This window comes from Solanum dulcamara, chromosome 12, assembly GCF_947179165.1.
Source record: "Solanum dulcamara chromosome 12, daSolDulc1.2, whole genome shotgun sequence".
NCBI classification, from domain to species: domain Eukaryota; kingdom Viridiplantae; phylum Streptophyta; class Magnoliopsida; order Solanales; family Solanaceae; genus Solanum; species Solanum dulcamara.
Genome location: NC_077248.1, coordinates 7,451,401 through 7,468,931, shown reverse-complemented (window position 1 = coordinate 7,468,931; position 17,531 = coordinate 7,451,401). Strand labels below are relative to the sequence as shown.

Genomic DNA, 17,531 nt, shown 5'->3' with positions numbered 1-17,531 from the left:
AACATACATATACATATACAATAGATAAAAATGCACCAATTCAATCCAATCATAACTTAGTTATACAAAAAGAATAAATCAATATCGAAAATTAGGAATTAACTTATGTAATAGAGTCGATCTACTTTCATGTGATTCGGTAAACAAAATAAAATTCTTCTACTCTTTCCCGGAAGTCGATGACTAACCAGATACCTACTACAGGCCAAGCAGCAAGATTCATTCTCTTCATAAAAAATAGGAGTCTCATTTAACACATAATAGTAAAGGGAAAAAGGGATTTTGACGACAAAATAGAAAGAAAAGAACCTATTTTTAGAGTACATCTTTGATTATCGTTTAAAATTATAAATGGGATCTACGGCATGATACATGTGATATTATACTATACAAAGTTGTCTTCCTTACTGGTTATCACTGTACATTTTTCTGCCTCTTTATTTTGTTTAAAATTAATATATATACATATTTAAATGTGGGAATATGTTAATTAATTAGGAAAATTCTGCATATTATAAGAAATTATTCCTTTTTACTTTCAAATATATGATTTCATATTTAGAATTAGAAGTCGTCTAGGCCACATTATTTATCAATTTATGGTTAGGTAGCAGTGGGGGCAGAGTTAGATACTCACTTAATTATATGTTCGCGTAAATTCAATTTTTTTTAATTATATATATATTTATATATATATATATATTAAAATATTTACATGTATATAAATATTTAATTATAAATTCAATTATTATTAATATTAACTTAAGATCACTATTAAAATTTATAAATTTTAAATTTAAATTGGTCATCATCTCTGTTTATAGGGTGGACTTTGAATATATATATACCTATTATATAATGCCTCTGATCACACTGACTATAAAGTATATATACTCTTCTCTAAGTTCAGTAACAGATCAAGTTTATTATACTAAAAAAAGCAATTGGAGGAATATATTCTTTTTTACTTTTTCTTCTCTTCTTTTTAATTTTTATTTCTTATATGGATAAATGGACGATTGTTTTTTCACATTATAATCCCCTTCATTATTTTTTCTTTCTGTATCCCAACTTAAAATAAAATAATAGAAATTGACAACGGTTTGTCAAGTACGTTCTCTGTCTTGGTGTATTTTTTTATTTTAGTTTGTCCCGGAAAAAAAAGTCTTCCTATTATTAGAAATATTTAAACTTTAAATTTGCTATTCTAGTTATTGTTAATGAGATGATTTATAGTTATATCAATTCCAAAAGCTTTTTTTTGTTCTTTTCTTCGTTTTGTTACCAATCAAAATGCATCACATAAATTAAAATGAAAGCACTACTCGTACAGAAGAATTAGTTAAATTAAATAAGTGGTTTACATTACAAAGGCAATGAAATCAAACATAGAAAGGGCTCAATATCGACCATACGTACATTATCTAAGTGATTGATTTAATTTTTTTTTTTATATATATTAAAAGATAAAGAGCAAATACATGTATTATGTATCAAGAATTATGAGTGCCATACCTTTTGCACTATTAAGCATCTACAGAATGAATGTCTTTATTATCTTTTTTTAATTTATTTATAGAGATATTCCCTTTTTGTGTCAAGGAATTTCATTGTAATTAATATTTAATTTTGCCATTTATTTGGAAAGCTAGCCATTAGGTTCTCTCCACGAAGCACTTGAACAGATGAGAGTATGTGAATATATACTATGTTTAATTTTAGTCGTCCACAATGAACTTGTGCTCCCTTTAAGAAATAATAATAAAATATTTATCCTACTATAATACCATATTAATTGGTATTATATACTCTTAATGAACTTGGGATGGTAATTAATGTTAAGACTAAATTTAAGAAAATCTTTCTTTTGATACGTTAAAATGGACAAAAAAAGTTTGAAAAATTATTTTAATATATTGAACAAGTAAAAATAAAGGGATAATTACAGTAGATGATCATTCGGTCATTTTAATTATCAAAAAAATGGTCATTCGATGTATATTCATATATATTCAATGTATATTTCATGTATAGAATATAACATAATGTATATTCAGTGTATAACTCATGTATAAGTAATCTATATTGTATAGTCAGTGTATACTTTCTATGACTTTTGGCAAACTGTATATTGTATAGTCACTGTATATTTTTTGTGATTTTTAGTTATTTTTTATGTAAGTAAAACATAGCTATATTTATTGTAAATTAATTAGTTTATTATATATATTTGAAATTGTCCCAAAAATAAACGTCTCTTTTGATGTAGTGTCATCTTCATCCCCACCCACCATAGCCCTCATTCCCACCATCTCACACTACTACCTCTTCATCCCTATCTTCCACAATGTTTATTTAAATTATATAAAAACGCTTTTAAGAGAATATACTTTGGTTACATATCGAATACCAAAAAAAAACCACTTATTCTTAAATAACATTTTTCAAGAAAACATTTTCGTTCGTACTAAACACGCCCTAAATCTCATTCCAATTTACTCAAAAGAATGCTAAAACGGATACATCTAGGGTCCGGTTATACACACAAATGGGCTAAATATCCATCAAGAAATTTCATTGGACTTGCATGATGCAATCTCTATAGACTTTGGGCTCATTATACATGAAGAGTGTAGGGACTTTTACATGACTAGCCAAGTGGGATAATACAACAATTACACATTAAATTATAAAAATTACGTATCATAGTTTTGTACGTTGTATACATTCAGGACGCACAATTCACATAATTATCGTCATTAAAAAAAATCATTTGACTATCTGAATAATACTATTAAAACATATTGTAACAGAAGAAGTAATAGATAAAGAAAAAAATAATAGTCGTAAAAAATAGGGAATGGAATTGAAGACATAAAAATAAGTGGCTGTTTGACCACATATATTTTTCACTTTTTTTTTCCGGAATATTATTTTGGAAAAATGTTTGAATATAAAATTGTTACAATTTTCAGAAATTCGACAAATTTCCAAAAAGTTATTTTCATATTCCAAATCACTTATTACGAAATTTTCAAAACAACTCCAATATGTATTCATGTCCAAACACAACTCCAATTTTCAAAATTATTTTTACTTCATTCCTTTTTTCCAAAATTTCACAATTTTTATTTCCAAACGTCCTGTAATAGTGTAACTGAATGGTCAAACTATTTTATCCAAAAGAAGAAAAAAAAATATAAAGGAAAAAAAAAACAGAAAAGGACTACCTACATTGATGATTATATTCTCCCCTACTAGTTTCTTTATTTCCCACAAATCATGAATGTTATCTCACGAGAATAACATTCTTGATTTGTCCTCCTCCTCCTAATTGTCCTGTCTTCTACCTTTGACTCTTTGTCAATATATTCATACAAATTTTGTATTCTAATTTTCCATTAACAATATTCAAAGAATTATATTACAATGGCTTTAATTTCAAGAGGCAAGATTTATTTTTGAGGAGATTATCATCGTAGGCGTGCAAAAATTAGAGATATGGGTGCATGTTGTACCTGTCAAAGGGTGCGCCATTTCGATCATCATGGAAATTATCGTCACCATTATATTAATGGGGATGATAAAGAAGATAATGTTATTGTTGAAGATGATCATGGTGTTTTAGGAAAGGGAGATTTTGGTGCTAATATTAGGTTACATGGATATTCTAAATTTGTATCTATGTACAGTCAACAAGGTAAAAAGGGGATTAATCAAGATGCCATGACTGTTTGGGAGGTATTATTAATTCCTTGTTAATTTCTCATTGTACATACTTTATGGCATATTGTCATTAATTGTGGTGTTGTTAATTGGTTACGCTATGAATTTATCTTAGGCAAATTCCATATCGGAACATGATTCAATCGTTGAACAAACAATATCTTAATAGTTGGACCTCAATGTCTTTAGATTAATGTTTCCATGGTTTTTGTTTCCATTTCTTAGATTGGAATTTCAACCATGGCACATTGTCATATTTAATTTTCATTTATATTGACATACAATTACCAAGAAGATACTTCTCTTTTTTTGTTTATATTTTAACCTTCTTATTGATTGTAATTTCCCCCCCGGAAATGGATCATAAAAAGGGCTAATAAATTTATTTCATACATAATGTGTGCAGAATTTTGGTGGAGAGAAAGGTGCGTTTTTTTGTGGCGTCTTCGATGGGCACGGTCCATCGGGCCACAAGGTGGCGCGCTACGTGCGCGACTTGTTACCGTCTAAAATTTCGTCATCGTTGAAAGAGTGTAATATTGATGAAGATGAAATTATTAGAAACACTGAAAATGGTGAAGAATATGATCAGAATTACCCACTATTTGATGCATGGAAAGCTGCATATCTCAAGTCCTTTAAAGAAATGGATGAACAACTTGAAAGGGAACCTTCAATTAAAAGTTATTCCAGTGGCACAACAGCTGTTACTTTATTTAAGCAGGTATCAACTTTTATTTTATATCAATAACGTCATTAAAATATTGTTTTTAAAACCAAATTATCACGTAACTTTACCCAAGTATTATAGAAACACAAACTTAATATGTATCAAAAAGTCACTCAGCTTTGACGCAGTATTATAGAAAATTCCTCATTTGTTTCAATATAATCACTTTCTGTGATATATAGGAAGAGTTGAACAACTTTTTTGTTACAAATAATAGTTTAGTGACTTCACGATACTTAGGTAAAATCGAGTTTCCTTAAAAAAAATGGTTTAGTGACATGATGTAACAAAATGAAAGTTGAATGACCAACCATGAAATTAGACCTTCATTTTTAAAATTATTTGTTTGTTCTAATTAATTGTGGAATTTTCAGGGGGAACATTTGTTCATTGGAAATTTAGGTGATTCTAGAGCAATTATTTGCACTAGAGATGAGAAGAATCAACTTGTTTCCCAACAACTCACTGTGGACTTGAAGCCTCATCTCCCAAGTAAGTGCTCAAGAAAATAAAGTCTTTTTCAGTATTTAAAATTCATCAATTGACCTGAATTTACAGAAAATTGCACCAAATAATTTTGAAACTAAGTAATTTTGAACTTTTGATCACCTATGCTTTTCCATGATCTAACCTTCAAAGTCAGAAGGCAAGTGAGGTCAAAAGTTCAAGACTATCAACTCCAAGGTCATTTTTGTAATTCACTCTAGAATTTATGCCTCGTAGGCCCATTAAAAGAGAAACACACTCCCTACCAATAATTCCTTCATCGAATAAGTCTGAAGGAATCCCATTTATTCGACCATATATTTTGGTGATCTCTCAAGAAAATATTTAACTAAGCTCAATTACAAAATACGGAAAATGGTCTAAAATGCCCTTCAACTATTGAAAATAGTACAAAAATACTCATCATCCATCTATTGGGCCTAAAATGTCCTTGACATCCACCTTTAGATCCAATAGTTCGAGGCATTTTAGACTCTTTTCAGTACAAAATATAAACTTCGTATTTAACATATTTATTGTATTAATTTTTTGATCAGATGAATATGAAAGAATTAAAAGTTGCAAAGGAAGAGTTATGGCAATGGAACAAGAACCAAATGTGTATAGAGTATGGATGCCTGATGAAGATTGTCCTGGCCTTGCCATGGCTAGGGCTTTTGGTGATTTTTGCTTGAAAGACTATGGCCTCATCTCTGTCCCTGAAGTTTATTATAGAAAACTCACTGAAAGCGACGAATTCGTTGTTTTGGCTACTGATGGGGTAAGTTGAGTAACTTAATTCCATTTTTCGCGCATTTAATACTGATAGTGTAAACAATTCTTAAACTTAAAGATGTGTAATATAATTTTTTGTATCAAGTCTGATATGATAACTTGAAAAATAGAGTAATAATATGTTATGACCAATTTTTTGATATAACTTAAACTCTATCTGTTCGTAGGTGTGGGATGTTTTAAGCAACGATGAAGTGATCCGAATAGTCGCTACAACAAGAAAGCGATCGATGGCAGCAAGAACACTAGTAGAATGTGCAGTTCGAGCCTGGAAATACAAATATCCTCGCGCAAAAATAGATGATTGTGGCGTAGTATGCTTGTTTTTCAAACGCCAAAAGCCTCTATTAACCAAATCAATGTCTGAGGTTACTCAATTGAGCTTCAATTATGCAGAGTTAAACGCAGACGATCAAAACTATCCTGACAACACGAAAACGGATGATGGGCTCGATACATTGCTTAATTATCAAGTCAAAGAAAAAGATGATCAAGAAATTGCTCGCGAAGTTAAGGATGGTTTGGATAATGATAATAATAATAATAATAAGAATTCATCGACAGAGCATCTACATTATCGAGGCCAACAAAGAAGATCTGCGATGAAATTTGTGTATCCCGAAGATCATCAATAATATGAAAGTAAAGTGGCTGTACACATATAAGTAGCCAGAAAAAAAAAAGAGGTCCAAAGGTAAAAACAGAGTAAATTGGTGACAAAATCAGGGTGGATATTTGGAGATTTTAATGAGTTACAAAATGTTCATATCGTCAATGTTGGTGTATATAACTTAAACTCTGAAGAAAAAATGCAAAATTGAAAACCACAACCTCTTGAGTCATCACACGACGAGATAAGTGTGATGCGCATTTTAGAGGGTTAAAGTCTCATGAACGTCTCAATAAGAAAAACATTCGTCCTATGCATGGTTTTTAGCATCTCAGGATATACCGGGAAAATGCCATCATAGCTAAATATCCCAAGTTTTTTTTCTTCTCTTTAAACATTCTTTGAAGTGTTTACAATTGTTTGCATAATATGTTGTTCTATTAGTGAGAAATTAATAATTACTTACGGTATTGCTATGTACATATGTCATAACCTAGTTTTGTAATGCTTTTGACCAATTTTATATAAGTTTTGTATTTTTATATATATATATATTTTTTCATATATTGATTTATTTTAAAAAATAAATGGAACTAGTTTGAGGAAATAATCAAGGAAATGGACTACAAAATGGGGGCATATCACTCGTTTTTCTTGAATGGTTTCATCTTGTTTGTCTTAAAATTTATCTGTATACAAAATAGAGGCATATTCACTCATTTTTCTTCAATGATTTTATCTTCTTTGTTCTATGAAGTGAAGGGTTAAAATTTATCTATATAAGATGTTTACACCAAATAATAACCGCAACATATTGTTTGACTAATATGTATACAATTGCATTAATGCTTGGTGCAACAATTTATATTGATAAATTATTTTTTCTTCCTAATTTTGTAATATTGAAATACAGGATATATGTGTAATTTAGAAACAAACAAATATGAGTAACAACCACATAATTCATACAATAGATAAAACTGCCTCAAATTAGAAAGGTAGTTCCATTCTATATCATACCAAACGACATAAAATTAGTTTTAATAGAAAGATTAACTAACTAGGTTGTAATACCATGACTATGCTATTCCTGATCAGCAGAAAGTAGCAAAACTATACAAGTTTTCTTCAAGATAAAAAGGCTCTAACATAAGAACAAATAGTGAAGATAAATTATGCTTTCTTCCTCTTTGTTTCCAATATTTTATTTCATCTTTCGGATTTATCCATGCTCCATGCATTAAGAGTGTCAATTGTGATTGTCTCAGTACCATTGTTGAAGACAAATAAATGAGCTTCATTGTAGATGGCTAATGCCGGATAGACCCTTGATGTAATACATGTTTTTCCTCCAGCACCAAAGCTTTCGATGACTGAATGATCAATCTGTAAAAAGAAGGGGAAACAAGTTGTCAATGATACACAAGCAAAAACAAAGTTTGAGTTTTAATTACATTTTTATGAAAAAACTAAATACCAAAAAAGCTTACCAAACTCCTCAGTGATAGTTTTTTGTCTGATAGATCAACATCAACAAATCCAGCAAAAGACGGTTTATACATTTTGCTGTTATTTCTGAGGGTTGATCTGCCACCAAAAAAGAAAAGGCATCAATAACAAGGTTTTCTATTGCAAAAGTGTAAATAGAACAATAATTTGATAAAGAGTTTAACTAATATTTATTGTAAGTAAATAATTTTTATATTATGAGGTCATCTTCACAGGTTGTATGAAGTTATTTTTAAGATTTCTAATTTCACACTTTAAAATTAAAGCTATCCTATAAATATCATTTGGATGATCTAACTATTTGAAAAATTATTTGGATGATTTATAGAACTAAATGAAATTAGGTGGGTTGGGGGTGAATAGATGTCTAAAGAGTGAAAAAACTAACCTTGATGCATCAGAGCACATGAGAACCTTATATTTATCTTGGACCTTGAACACTCTAAAAAATACGGGTGTGTACTCTTCCAAATTTTCAGAAGACAATGTTAGAAGTCCAAATGGCCCAAGTCCACCTTGAACTGTTGAACCCCTAATGGCACATACATCTTGGGCATAAAGATCAGCCCAACTAGGATCAAATTCTTCTGCATTTTTCAAACTTGAAAAGGAAAATGTCACTTCAACATCAGCCTGCCATTAAATTAACACCCAAAAATTAGTTGTAACATTGTCTTGACATAATAATTTCATACACAAAAAGATCAATCCAAAGCATGAAGCATTTTGTATCCCAACAAATTTGAGAAAAGGCCACATGCTAAGGTGAATGATGTAGCCATGTAGGGTATTCTTGACTTATATATCTGAACAATTTCATACAAAGAGATGCATTATTTTGTTTAAAAAATTTAATAAAATAATTCAAACCTGTGCAGCTGTAATCCCTTCAACTTCAACCATTTCTCCCTTGTCTAAGTTATGATTTCTTAGCTCAACTTTTTTCTTTCTAAGGCTTTCTAATTCTTCAACGGGCCATTGAACCAACTGTTTCCCACTAGGATCAAGCCATAATTTGCGAGGAATAGCCTGAATTCCAGCCCATCCTTTCTTGGCAGAATCTTTTGGAGCGGCATCTGATTCGTTGGCCCATCCCCACAAAATTCTTCGATTCTTGCTAGGATCATAGAAAGTCTTTGATGCATAAAAATTACCATAATCCAATCTCAATCCTTTCCATCCATCAATCATTGTATCGTCCGGAATATACCTATCCTTTTTTGTGTCATAGGTTCCAATCGTGTAGTAATCGAATCGAGTAACTTCAAGACTAGCTTTAAGGACATGTTTAACGTTCTCACCATCAACTGATGTGTCCAAACCATCTGTATGATTCAATGATACTGGGAAAAAATCAGGACATTCCCAATTTCCAGTCTTGACAGAGGTATGAAGTGGATGTTGGGCTTTGGTCCATTTTAAAAAGTCTCTACTCCTATACAATATTGCTACTCCTCTATGTCTTCTAGCACTACCAACCAACATTCTCCAATGTCCATCTCGGCCCAACCAAGCTGTTGTTGGGTCACGAAATTGGGTCTTGTTGATGCTCTTGTCAGCGACTATTAATGGATTGTCATCGGGCTTGATCCACTTACGAAGTAAAGGGTCAGACACGTCAGCAGGTATGGCATAGTTTTGCACTTGAGTATTATTTTCATCCACTATTCCAGTGTACAGAATCACAGGCTTGTTATTTTGAAGAATAGTGATTGAACCGGACCACGTACCGTATTTGTCGAACACTTTGGACGGATAAATTGCATGCTCTAAACGAATCCAATTAATTAAGTCAGTGGATACTGAATGAGCCCACACAATATTACCCCATACTGCTCCTTTTGGATTATACTGATAGAATAGATGGTACACTCCATTGTAATACATTGGACCTATTAAAAAACAAAGAGGAAACACAATAACATGATTAATAATGAAATGAGATTTTAGCTATATTTAAGTGAAAATTATTAAGTATAAAACTCGATCTTACCATTGGGATCTATTGATTGTTGTTTGGAAGCATCCGAACCAAAACCATAAAAAAAAAAATTAACGGAAAATGATTAGTAAAGTCATTTCAATGCCATTAAAAAGAAATTGTAAAGTACGAAATTTAAAAATTAGAAAATTCCAATTAAATCTGTAAAAAAAGAAAGAAAGAAAGAAGAACAAACATGGAAATCAATCTTAGAGCTTAGTAAGTTGCACATGTATTCTATTCAAGATCGTCTTTGGAATTGATTTATCGTGTTATATATGTTACATTTTTTTTGGTCTTTATAATTATATTTCTTAATAACAATCAAAGAATATTCGAACAAACAATATTGTTTTAAATAATTTTGACTGTTCATAAGTTTTCAACTTGTCCTTTAAAAGACACGGAAAAGCAAATATGCAATTAAAAGCATAGTTTGAATTTTTTTAGGAAGAAGATTTCACTGTCACTGAACAAATACAGATATCTTGGTATTAAAACAATTTTTTTGTCTTTTTAAGCATATTATTAATAGAGAAATTTACTGGTAGTTTGTAACAGAGAAATCATGTATGGGCACTTTAATTTGTAAGTTCAATTAACAAATAGTACTATTCTACAAATCCACGGGCGGATGTAGTTTATATTTATGTGGCGCATTTAGACTGGACACAATTTTTTTTTTTTTAAAATAATTTAGAACTTATGTTTAAACAAATTATGAATATTTATAGAATGATATTATTCTTTTTAAAATATAACTCGTTGATATAAAATTTGGAACTCCTAATTTCTGAGGGCTTTAAAAGTTGAATTAATTATTAATTAATTATGCATATATTTAAATTAATAATGGTTTCTTGATTACTATTAAACTACATTTATTTTCATATGGACACAATTTGTTTGGGTAAAACAGTAGCTAAAATGGATTGAATGTTATATCAGTTTTGGAGAAGATTTTCACAGTGCTGATAAGTTAAAATTAGATTTATTATTTATAATAATAACTAACATTAATCACATAATAATCTATGTCCTCCGTCAAACCCTGAGACAATTTTTTATAACAACAAATCCACATGATCGTCAAACTTATCTCAAATCTTCTCAAACCTCATTATAAATAAAATTGTATGCATGTCAATGTGTGTATACAAACAAATATAAAGAATTAGATAGAAAATAAGTACCATTGATCCAATGTTTAGGAGGCTGGAAATGATACCCCGTTCTATGAATTTTTCTTACACTCATTGCACTTGATGATTGTAGTTTCATGAAAACTTCATGAGAAGCTTTAATACCATTATTTAAAAACAATACCACAATAATCATTACTAAAAAGGACCAAACAAAACAAGTCCTTAAAAACACCATTTTTTAAATAGAGTATTTTGAAGAATAAAAGGAACTAATGAAGAAGTTAAAATGGTGTAGAGAGTATTTATAGAGAAAAAAAATAAAGATTAGTCAACCAAAAGAGTATTTATAAAAAATAAAAATAAAGATTAGTCAAACAAAAATATAAAAAAATAAATGGTCAAAATTGCTATAACTTATCTATCTATATCATCGCATCATTATCATCATCTAAAAATAGTTAATATACCAAAATTTCCGTTATAATTTAACAAATACCTATAATTGCTCCATTTCCCACAAAACATTCTATCTAAAATATCTTAATCCATATCAATTTTGATTATCTTACCAAAAATGTTTATTCAATTACTTTTTATACTACACATGAGATTAATCGCATTAAGAATATGTTATATAAATATAATAGATTGTTCATATTTAATAATTATTGTATACATAAGATATAATTCGGTGGTGGTGGTAGGGGGAGGTGTAATGACCTTGAGGGTGATTTTCGAAAATTTGTACAGTAACACGCGTGAACAGTAACTTTTTGGACAGAAAATGCCCCTTTCTTCCCATTTCAATATTTTTCATCATTTGTTTGAGTTCTTGAATTCCTTGAGGTGATTTGAGAAGAGATTTTCGAGGCAAAGTGTTGAGTAAGTGATTTTTGACCTAAAATCTTCCTTTTTCATTAAGTTTGTGACGATTTTAACTCTTAAATTTTAGTTTCAAACCCCAAAAATCTTTGTTTCTTTCCTAATCCGAATTTAAGGAAAATTGTGATTTCCAACTCGTTTTGAGCTCTATTTTTATGGATTTTTCAACCATGAGTTCCTTATTACCAATAGAATGGGATTGTTCAATAAATTTCCAGATTTGACCCTTTTGAAAATAGTTAATTTTTGGACCATTTTACTCCCGGTTCCGAAACCTATCAATATGGGTGTCATTGGACTCCTTGTGGCGTGTATGTTTCATTGTTGATAGTGGGTTGTTATTTCGGGCGCTGAATTCGAGAGTTGCTTGTTCGATGGAGGTATTCGAGTGCGGTTTCGACAATTGAGGTAGGTTTGACTATCTTTCTTTGAGATTGAGATGGGGTAATTAGTCATTCATATGTTATAGACTTTGGGATGGGGTTGTAGTATGAGTTGAGAATGTTATATATATTGCGATGTCCGTGTGGGGGCTTATTTATTAATGTGTTGTCGTGTGGAGGTTTATTCGTATTACATAGCCCGTGTGGGGGCCTTATTTGTTATCTTATTTGCTTTGAGAGCATGTGAATTGTGATTTGCCTAAGAGAGAGGCTTGAGTATATTATTTGACTTGTGATGCCGCCTGAGAGATTGAGTTGGGTTTTTTGAGCATACTTGAGTATTGAAATATTGTTGAGAAAGGGGTGAATATTTAAAAGAAAGTGTTTCCTTCCCTTTACTATTTATTGAGGGTGAATATTATGTGTAGGTTAAGTTTTGAGAACTTTGAACCTTATACCACATGTGAGTTGAATATTACTTCCATGCCATATGTGTTTTGATGCATTCATCCTCATTCATCATATCATAAAACATGGAAAGTTGAGAAATATGGAAATTCTTTTTGAGACAGAAAATGAAACACCTTTAAACCTTTGTATCTTGAGTCCCTGACCGAGGCAGTTTTCCGGCGGGATAGTGGATGCATTGTGATCTCAACCTTTGTATCTTGAGTCCCTGACCGAGACGGTTTTCCGGCAGGGTAGTGGATGCATTGTGATCCCTTAACCACAAGGAGGTGGCAAGAATAATGAGATATTGTGATTGAGGTATATGGTTTGCGAGACCCCCATGGGTCCTGCTTGGTAGTACAGCTCGGCAGGTGTATACGATAGGCTGTGCGACAGTCTTGATTCCACCGTACCACTACATCATTGCATCATCATATTGTATTGCATTGCATTGATATTTGTGCTGCTTGAATTATTTGATTAATTGTGATTATGAGTTGTTATTATGGGTTTACTTTACTCGTGCCACTATATATATAAACTGGCGGCACCGATGCCGAAATGAGACTTTTCTGTATGCAGGTGGAAGCGTTCCTTAGTTTATTTCATAGGTTTGATTAATTTCTTATACTCAGTCAGCTAAAACCCACTGACTACATGTGAATTGTACTCACCCCTACTTCTGTGTCCCTTTTTGATGCAGATACTAGTCGGGGTACCCCACATGGCAGTTAATATTCTAGCGGATTGTGTATTCTCAGATTAGTGGTGAGGTCCCAGAATTCGGATCGTCACTAGTCTATTTTTATTTTTTTCAGTCTTTTGTATCATTCAGAGACTTATGTTGTATCTTCAGATTCGAACCTTGTATTAGATGCTCTTTATACTTATGACATCATGTTTTGAGATAATTTCTTCATTATTTTTTTTTCTTTTTATTTAAATCGTGGCATCACTTTCCCCTTTGGGAGTCTTGTATGAGTTTTATTTTTAGGATTACACATCAGATTGAGTTTTGAGATGTGTGCCATCATGACCTCAGTTTTTGGATCGTGACAAGAGGTTTCTAATCATGCAGAAGTATTGTTGAAAAATATTAAAAAGTAGAATCTTTTTGTTATTTGTTACCTATTTTTTTGGATACAATCTTTAACTATTATTTTTTGTTTGTTATAATCCTCTAAAGTTAAAAAAAAATTAAATTAGAAGGAAAACTGCTTCTACTTCTATTTAAAAGCAGTTTTATTAATTTGCCAAACGTCTTAATTTTTCCATTTAAAAATAATTTTATTGATTTGCCAAACGCCTTAATTTTTTCAAAAAAAGTTTTTTTTTTATAAAAAAAAACGTTTTTGGCCTTCCAACAGCAATATCAAACAGGCTCTTAGGCACAAAGTTAGCAAAATAATTAGTGCTTTGCAAATATAGAAGGTTTTATTCCATTTTTGCCATATTTTAAAAAAAATTCACACCGTTAAAAAAAAAATATCTGAAAAGAAAAAGTCCCACTAAATAGGGATTCATTTTATCTTTTTACCATGTAATCTCATTTCTCTCTCTCCTTATACCAAAATGAATATTTAAAGTTGATTTTTACCATTATATCTTTGTTAGATTTTTTTTTGGGATATAAAGATAACAATTGCATATTTATAGGATAAATATCTTACAGAGAAAATACTTTTCAGTTGAAAAAGTACCATATATATTTATGGTATATACTAAGTATATATAAAAATATTTCATCAATATATCATATATATTTATTATAACATATATGAATTTTACATATATGTTACTACTACATTTAAATACATAAAAGATATCATATAGTATATTGTTTATAATAGGTGTGCATAATATTTGACATATACCGCTAACAAATGGTTTGTCACTTATTCAATTAAAAATAAAAATTATATTAGTTCCAACCACAAAAAATGTAATATGTCAAAATAATGAGTTATCCAAACTTATTCCAAATATAAGAACAAAAAGAAGAGACTGTAAAGAAAATAGGAAAAAAAGTTAGCAAAGTTTTTTTTTGGAATGATTATTCTGTCCAAAAAAAATAGGAAGAGTTTTGTTTAGGAATTTTTCTTTGGAAGTTTATAATACTAATTAGTTGCTATAAATGAAAACTAATTAACGATTTTCCTTCGTTACCTACTATTCCAGGTGTATTTAAAGCAAAAGATTAGGACGAGATACTGTATTGATAATTTTTATTTTTGCATATGCCAATAAACTTTACTGTTTTGGACTTTTTGAAAAGTATTTTTCGAAAAAGTACTTTTGTTGAGAAATAGTTTGTGTTTATCTAATTAATTTTAAAACACATTTGAGCACCTAAAGTGTTTGACCGAAGTTTTAATTGCATCTAAGTATATTTTCTCGAAAGTGATTTCCAAAAAAGTATTTTCGGGGAAAACTACATTTTTTAGCTTTTGAAAAATAATTTCTACTATTCTCAAAAATACGTAATTTCTACTAGCACTAACTTTGCCACGACACTAATTTTGCAATAGCACTAGCTTTGCACCGGCACTAATAAAGTCAATTCAAGAACGCAAATCAAAAGTGATCTAGACTCCTATTTTGAAGAAATTAGAGACAATAATTAGTATAACACTAATTACCTTGTTTAATTTATTTTAATAAAAATCAAAGATATCAAGTCAAGAGTTATTCTTATAACCTCCTACAGAAGATTTTTTTGTAGAATTGCAAGATATATCCGCAATCATCACACACAAAAGTGTAAAGAAGAAAAAATCTCAAATAATGGTCATTCATTGTATAGTCAGTGTATATTTCATGTATAGTCAAGTTATATTCAGTTTTTGAGTATATCATAATGTATATTCAGTGTATAGCTCATGTATAAGTAATCTATATTGTATAGTCAATGTATACTTTCTATGACTTTTGGCAAACTATAATATATAGTTACTGTATATTTTCTATAATTTTGGCTATTTTTTATGCAAATAAAAATTGACTATATCTGTTATAAACTAATTAATTTATTGTATATTGAAGCCCACAAAAGCACCCCTATTTGGGCATGCATTGCAGCTAGGGCTGTACAGGGCAAACCGATAAACCGCACCAAACCGACAAACCGAACCAAACCGGAAAAAACCCCCGACTAGTGGTTTGGTTTGACTTGGTTTGGTGTTTGAAAAAAACCCCGACCATTATAGGGTTGGTTTGGTTTTAACTAAAAAAAGTCAAACCGAACCCAAACCGACCCGATTATAGATATACTACTTTTAAATTATGTTATACATAAAAATATTTATTAAAATGTAATTTATAAATGTTTTTTAAATTTTTTTTATAATTTTTGTTTTCTTTCTTACATTTATATTTGGACTTGAGAAGCTCATCTAAATAATATACAAAAAAAGCCCATCTTATAAAGTTAAAACTTCAAACAATGTTCTGCGTCCATCTTATATGTTGATATTTTGTACTATAACTTTTTTTAAGAAGCATTGCTCTATGCTTTTTATTAGATATTATGAAAAATCCAAAAAACCCGAAAAAACCCGAAAATCCCGAAAAAACCCGAAAAACCCGAGAAAAATTGATATTGAAAAACCCGACTTTTATTGGTTTGGTTTGGTTTATAGATTTAATAACCCGACACAAATGGTTTGGTTTGTAAAAAATCCGAACCAACCCGGTCTATGTACACCCCTAATTGCAGCACCGTTGGCGTGCAAGCCCAGTTTTGGGCAAGAACTTCAGCCCTTCTTGGGGTACATATCTACTTTTGGGCTTCATGTGATTCCAATTTTTCCTGGGATAATTATGATAGATGTCATTCGGTCATTTTAATTATAAAAAAAATGATCATTCAGTATATATTCATGTATATTCAATGTATATTTCATGTATAGAGTGTTTCATAATATATATTTATTGTATAGATCATATATAAGTAATCTATATTATATAGTCAGTGTATACTTTCTATGACTTTTGGCAAGCTATATTGTATAGTCATTGTATATATCCTACGATTTTAGCTATTTTTTATGTAAATAAAATATGATTATATTTGTTGTAAACTAATTAGCTTATTGTCTCATTTTTCCTCTCTTGAATTTGGTTTGAACCATAAAACACGTGTAGCTCCTATTTTTGGAATGATTTTTAATTTTTGCTTCTCAAATCGGTGATAATTAATTATTTTTTTTGACTAGCTACAATCGATGGAATTTTGATTGAAACTATTCATAAAAAAGGCCGGGGTACTAGCATTTTGAACTTTTTTTTTTGTATTATCGAACATAGTAAATCGTATCTCAAGGGAAGAAAGGAAGAAGAGAGGAATTTGTTAAGGGAGATTAAAAAAATAAGGGGTTAAAATTTTGTTAAGGGAGATAAAAAAGTAAGGGGTTAAATTCTTTTTTTTTGTGTACATGAGTTTAAGGTGTAGGGAGCGACAATTTTGAAAGAAGAAAAAAGGAAAAAAGAAAAATACTGAGAAAGAAGAAAAGAAAATTTTGAATTTTTATTTTGAAAAAGATGTCAAAACACTTATTTATGTGCTCAATTATAAGGTGTGAATAATAGTTTCAGTATATTGAAACTCACATTTTTATTAAGCGTGTTGTAGAATATGCATTCTCATAAAAATATGTATAGATCAATCATTATGCTATCTTTTTTTTTGAAGAGATAGAGAAAGCGATTCTATATTATATTTATAGGAATACAATAAACAATCGATTCTAAAAGATTATTACCATTATAACGTTTGATTTTTAAAAATTTAAACTTCAAAAGAGTAAAGACATTTTCAATGAGGAAAAGACATAAA

The 17,531-nt window shown here is 30.0% G+C and overlaps 2 protein-coding genes across 3 annotated transcripts; one reads left to right on the top strand and one right to left on the bottom strand.

The window, feature by feature from the left end:
* Window positions 1-3,230: 3,230 nt before the first annotated feature.
* Window positions 3,231-6,763, top strand: LOC129876838 (probable protein phosphatase 2C 65). The gene is made up of 5 exons (XM_055952321.1): window positions 3,231-3,741; window positions 4,133-4,450; window positions 4,831-4,948; window positions 5,500-5,723; window positions 5,905-6,763. The coding sequence occupies exons 1-5, from the start codon at window positions 3,502-3,504 to the stop codon at window positions 6,370-6,372; spliced, it is 1,368 nt and encodes a 455-aa protein (XP_055808296.1). The 5' UTR covers window positions 3,231-3,501; the 3' UTR covers window positions 6,373-6,763.
* A 630-nt stretch (window positions 6,764-7,393) lies between these two features.
* On the bottom strand, window positions 7,394-11,217 carry LOC129876350 (beta-fructofuranosidase, insoluble isoenzyme 1-like). Of its 2 annotated transcripts, XM_055951762.1 has the most exons (6): window positions 11,031-11,217; window positions 9,850-9,858; window positions 8,727-9,748; window positions 8,245-8,489; window positions 7,838-7,934; window positions 7,394-7,733 (listed from the first exon to the last, which is right to left on the bottom strand). In XM_055951762.1, exons 1-6 carry the CDS (start codon window positions 11,215-11,217, stop codon window positions 7,557-7,559), a joined length of 1,737 nt encoding a protein of 578 aa, XP_055807737.1. In that variant the 3' UTR covers window positions 7,394-7,556. The 2 variants fall into 2 exon arrangements, with proteins under 2 accessions (XP_055807737.1, XP_055807738.1); XM_055951763.1 differs by lacking the exon at window positions 9,850-9,858 and having other exon boundaries at window positions 11,031-11,109.
* Between the last annotated feature and the right edge of the window lie 6,314 nt (window positions 11,218-17,531).

What these genes read in the sequence shown, in the direction of transcription:
- LOC129876838 (XM_055952321.1), top strand. Translation starts at nt 3,502, where the DNA reads ATGGGTGCATGTTGTACCTGTCAAAGGGTGCGCCATTTCGATCATCAT. An exon ending in ATGCCATGACTGTTTGGGAG is followed by an intron (nt 3,742 to 4,132) that starts GTATTATTAATT and finishes TAATGTGTGCAG; the next exon opens with AATTTTGGTGGAGAGAAAGG. An exon ending in CTTGAAGCCTCATCTCCCAA is followed by an intron (nt 4,949 to 5,499) that starts GTAAGTGCTCAA and finishes TTTTTTGATCAG; the next exon opens with ATGAATATGAAAGAATTAAA.
- LOC129876350 (XM_055951762.1), bottom strand. Translation starts at nt 11,217, where the DNA reads ATGGTGTTTTTAAGGACTTGTTTTGTTTGGTCCTTTTTAGTAATGATT. An exon ending in AAGGGATTACAGCTGCACAG is followed by an intron (nt 8,490 to 8,726) that starts GTTTGAATTATT and finishes ATTTAATGGCAG; the next exon opens with GCTGATGTTGAAGTGACATT. An exon ending in ATGTGCTCTGATGCATCAAG is followed by an intron (nt 7,935 to 8,244) that starts GTTAGTTTTTTC and finishes TTTTGGTGGCAG; the next exon opens with ATCAACCCTCAGAAATAACA.